The sequence below is a fragment of the Andrographis paniculata genome, unplaced genomic scaffold (assembly GCF_009805555.1).
Source record: "Andrographis paniculata isolate CXL003 unplaced genomic scaffold, ASM980555v1 Contig74END, whole genome shotgun sequence".
Classification (NCBI taxonomy): Eukaryota; Viridiplantae; Streptophyta; class Magnoliopsida; order Lamiales; family Acanthaceae; genus Andrographis; species Andrographis paniculata.
In genome coordinates, this window is record NW_026137611.1 from 4,148,556 (window position 1) to 4,153,498 (window position 4,943).

Genomic DNA, 4,943 nt, shown 5'->3' on the forward strand with positions numbered 1-4,943 from the left:
CATGGCCGTGTAACAACATGGTAATGTATAATTATACACTGAAATATACATGACCATGTAACAACATGACCGTGTATAATTGTATATGGCTGTGTATTTTCCAATTCAACTGCCACGTCACCTCCTTTATGTCCACGTCAGTAATTTCCGTTAATTTTTTAACGGTAAGACCAAAATCGATTGAAATTGTTTATAATGAAACCAAAATTGATTGAAATTGTTTATAATGAGACCAAAATTGATTGAAATTGTTTATAATGTGACCCAAGTTGATTGAAATTGTTTATAATGAGACCTAAATTGATTGAAATTATTTATATTAGAACTAAAATTGATGAATTTTTTATATTGAGACTAAAATTGATAAATTTTAATTATATTAAAACCAAAAATTGATTTTTTCCAAGTGAAAATAATTTGAAAATAGATTTATTTATTTTATAATGACACGCGAGCGAGCGCAAGAAAAATCTTAAAAGAGAAAGAAAGAATGGCATTTAATTCTGATGAGATTCCGAAGATCAGAGAAGAAGAGACACCATCATCAATTTTACTCTCAATCCCAATCGCATTCACAATGCCCAAATCTCATGTTTTTCGGTTTCCTTCCGCTTGATTTTTACTCTTCTCCTCCGATCATTCTCGCGCTTCCCTTTGATCCATTGTATTCTATTGTATTGTATTCTATTTGTATGTGCGCCTGCGCCCGATTCTTTTGTTGTGTATAGGAATTGCGTCTCAATCCGCCGCGTGATTATTGAACAATTTGGAAATCAATCGATGCTGGGGGATCAGGAGCTGCGGAGGAATGATGCGCTCTCGAATTCCTCCGATTCCGCCGCCGAAGAAGTTCAAGGTTTGCGTTTCTCTTTCACTGTGTTGTTCTTGTTCCAATTTGTGAAATATAGATCGAAATTGTGTGTTTCTGTTGCTGAATTTTTATTTCCGAGTCTCGAGCGGATGATCGCTGTGTGACTGTGACTGTGAATGCTGATTGTTCCTATGTCGTTGTTTTTGGAACAATTCTGCTTTATCGTTTTTCTGTATCCACGACGTGGATTTTGCTCCTTCTATTAAGCAAGCTTATGTTCCGTTCTGTAGAGGCAATGAAGGGTTTGAAGATAGGGAGCCGTGATGGAAATGGTGGAGTGGATGATGATCGAAGTTGTACGTTACCGTTGCCGGATCGACCAGGCGAACCAGATTGTATATACTTCTTAAGAACAGGGACTTGTGGTTATGGAAGCAATTGTCGTTTCAATCATCCCTCCAATGCAGGAGGACAGCAAGTAAATATATATATATATATATATATATACACATATCTCCCTAAACTAGTTCACATTTTTGGTATCCAACTTTGTTTACTATGAAACACAGATTGCTTTAATGCTTTGTATTCATATATGATGATGTTAACTTATGTGATCAATTGGTGTTGATTAGGTTCATGAGCTTCCGGAAAGAGATGGACAGCCGAATTGTGAGGTAATATTGGATATTTATCTTCTTTATGTAATCGTATCCATTGTGGTGATCAATGTTCTTATATTTTGTCTAGTTAGTTGATATTAAATAAGCTCGTCGAGGTCTATTAATATGCTTTACCTTTTCGACATTTATTACGGCTTCTTTCTTGGGAACTAGTTTTTTAACAGAATTGGATCGTTGCCCTTCTTTGGTAGATCATCGAACAATGTTAATAATCCTTTCATCTTCTAAATAGCCGCTATACTTTTTCATTACTTTTTATGACTTCTTTGATAGGATCATTACTTCTTCTTTAGTAGATAAACAACGGTTTTGTTTAAACAAATTTCAGATTTATTGTATGTGATCATTATTCAAGATTTAAACAACAAGATTAAGAGATGACCATGATTTCTTTAGAAAACTCATTATTGTTTCAATGATCTAGTAATGGTTTTTTAAGGGATTTTAAGCATGACGTTGCTCATCGAGGCCTATTAATACGCTTTACCTTTTCAGTATTTATTGTGGCTTCTTTCTTGGGAATTAGTTTTTAACAGAATTGGAGCAGTATCCTTCTTTGATAGATTATCGACAATGTTAACAACCTTTTCATCTTCTAGTTATTCGCTATACTTTTCGTTACTTTGTACAACTTCTTTGATAAGATCATTACCTTTCCTTTAGTAGATCGACAATTTTATTTAAACTCATTTCCGATTAATTGTATGTGATCGTTATTCAATAAGATTATGAGATGTCCATGATTTCTTTAGAATCAACTCTTTATTGTTACAATGATTCTAGAAGGGATTTTAAGCGTGACCTTGCTCATTTTTTCCGGTTAGCTGCTCACTAAATTCTGGAGTAATTTAAGTATGAAATCCTGTCATTTTTTCCTTTTTCATCTCCTAAAAAAAAGGCTAAAAGCTCCAAGAAAGTAACAATTCTCGAGTGATTACTGGAACGAGCACTCCTTATTGCCTGGTGTGACTCCCTGCAATTTCTTGCAGTATTATTTAAGGACTGGTGCCTGCAAATACGGATCAACTTGTAAATATCATCACCCAAAAGGCAGACAAGCTTATCAACATCCCAAGGACAGTAAATCCGATTCATTAATCATGCTGAATATGTTGGGCTTACCAATGCGCCAGGTAATAACTTATTTCTGCCATTTTAGTTTCCTCTTGTCCAATTATTTCATTCTTATTGTAGACGATGAAGTGTAGAACTACTTAATGATCATGCTCGTCTTCAGGGAGCGAAGCCATGTCCTTATTATATGCGGACAGGTTCTTGTAGATTTGGCTATGCTTGCAAGTTCGATCATCCTCATCCTCATCCACCATCCCCTGCAAATGTCTTGCCAATGGTAAGACCCATGTATGGCTCGGGTGGCTCTGCCATTGCCCCTTCTTCCGGTCCTCTATCTGCAGGCGAACACTCAGCAGTGCCGCTATCACAAGCAGCCTATGTTTCGAATCCCCTCCATCTTCTTCCGAGCTATATGCCAATTTATTTAGCTCCACCAGGCTGGGAGACTAACCCGGTATACATAATTTAAGCTTACTTCCTTTTTTTTTTTTGTTTATCATTTGCATATACGGTCATCTTTTACCAAATTGGAAGCTATTGTTTTAGGTATGTGACAGTCCAATTCATCTTGAAATTTCAAATCTTAAGATAGAATTTTACTATTACTAAGCAAAAATGTTGATGCTCGACAGGGTTTCATTGTCAGAAAACTCCAATTTTATCAACAAAAGCTAATAACAGATTGAATAGCTAAACCTTTCCTCATCTTTAGTGTTCTGCAATAGCATAGTGTCTGTTCATCGAAACTAATTTGATGAGTTACGCAATCTCCAGTATATTTTGTATTTAGGCATACACTATGGAATTGTTTTGATTTTCTGGATCCTGTTGTTGTCTGTTTAAATCCGTAAACAAAGTATATTGAGTAGTGAGATGCTTGTTGTGACATTGACACTTGAACAAAGCATTCATTTTTCGTACAAAACATTTACTTTGCTCAATGGGCAGGTATCAGAGTTTAATCTACCAGAAAGACCTGATCAACCAGAATGCCGATATTACATGAATCATGGAACCTGTAAATACGGATCAGAGTGCAAATATCATCATCCCAGAGAAAAGATGTTACAATCGGCTGCAAGTTCTCTCGGCCCATTCGGGCTTCCTTTAAGACCTGTGAGATTACCTATCCCTTTTATCTTAGTTTTAAAATGGCATGTAGTATAAAGATTCATTCTTTGAACTTATGAGCATTTAAAGAACTTAATCCTACCCGAGAGAATCGACAAAATAGGTAAATGGAATCTCCACGAAGACCAAATCGATAGCTCATAGTTTTAGAAATAGTTTCAATATTCACATAAACAATCTTTTTACATACAAGTTCTATCGATGGTATATGTGCATTGGAATACTATGTTTGGGATCTACACAATTAAATAGAAACACATGTTTTCGGGTGCTATGCAACTACTTACGGCTCCATCTCATTGGGAATGCAGGGGAAGCCAACGTGCTGGCATTACACACTCTATGGACACTGCAAATATGGTCCAGCTTGTAAGTTCGATCACCCTGTGGACGGATTCTCTTACATGTACAACCCGAGCACCCCTCTTTTATCCGATCCTTATGCTCGTTCGGGTCAACACCCGAGCATGACTGCCGCCATGCAATCATCAGACAACACAGGCAGCGATGAGAAAATTCATGCGAAAAGTGTTGGAGATTCAGTTGCTGCTCCTCCTTCGGGCGAGCAATCGCTCGATGATATTGATTGAGAAACGGCTAACGAATGGTGAACCGGCCGCGGTGGCGAAGGTAATTGGTTCATTTTTGTTGTGTTTTTATCAATGGCTATATATATGTTTGAGATTAATGTTTTCTATGGACTTTTGTGGCTCCCTTCGAATCTTACTTACTTTACTTTGGGGGGTACGTTTACTATTATGAATGGATTTTAATAAATTATTGATAATTTATTCATGTTTATAAGTATTGAGTGTCTGTATATATTTAGGGATTTGCTTATATGATGTTTGATTTTGTGTTTTCGTTTTTATAGATGTTTGGATATGATTTTTTTAAAGAAAATAGTATGTTTTTGTAGGAAATCAGAGAGTTTTAACTAAAGAAAGCATTTAATCTTAACTTTTAATTAGTTTTAGAAAATATTAGGTGTGTTTGTTTGTGATGGCTTTTTAAAAGATTTTACTATTTAAAAAAAAATTCCAAAAATATTAAATTAAATTTTATTTTTTATTTTTTATATATTATAATAAAATTTTAATTTTAGATGTAAAATATTACATCAATAATTTATTTAATTTAATCCTAAAATCCACCAACAAACACACCTATTACGCTTTGTTTATTTTGTATTTAGTTGTCTTTAGGTGGAATAGCATAGGTTGTAATGTTTTCATGGAAATTTT

The 4,943-nt window shown here is 35.0% G+C and overlaps 1 protein-coding gene across 1 annotated transcript; it reads left to right on the forward strand.

Moving 5' to 3' along the window:
* The first annotated feature begins 490 nt into the window (after window positions 1-490).
* Window positions 491-4,494, forward strand: LOC127265827 (zinc finger CCCH domain-containing protein 12-like). The gene is made up of 7 exons (XM_051295837.1): window positions 491-856; window positions 1,102-1,289; window positions 1,447-1,488; window positions 2,484-2,627; window positions 2,732-3,022; window positions 3,517-3,684; window positions 4,011-4,494. The coding sequence occupies exons 1-7, from the start codon at window positions 781-783 to the stop codon at window positions 4,287-4,289; spliced, it is 1,188 nt and encodes a 395-aa protein (XP_051151794.1). The 5' UTR covers window positions 491-780; the 3' UTR covers window positions 4,290-4,494.
* The last annotated feature ends 449 nt before the right edge of the window (window positions 4,495-4,943 follow it).

What these genes read in the sequence shown, in the direction of transcription:
- LOC127265827 (XM_051295837.1), top strand. Translation starts at nt 781, where the DNA reads ATGCTGGGGGATCAGGAGCTGCGGAGGAATGATGCGCTCTCGAATTCC. An exon ending in CCAATGCAGGAGGACAGCAA is followed by an intron (nt 1,290 to 1,446) that starts GTAAATATATAT and finishes GGTGTTGATTAG; the next exon opens with GTTCATGAGCTTCCGGAAAG. An exon ending in ATGGACAGCCGAATTGTGAG is followed by an intron (nt 1,489 to 2,483) that starts GTAATATTGGAT and finishes AATTTCTTGCAG; the next exon opens with TATTATTTAAGGACTGGTGC.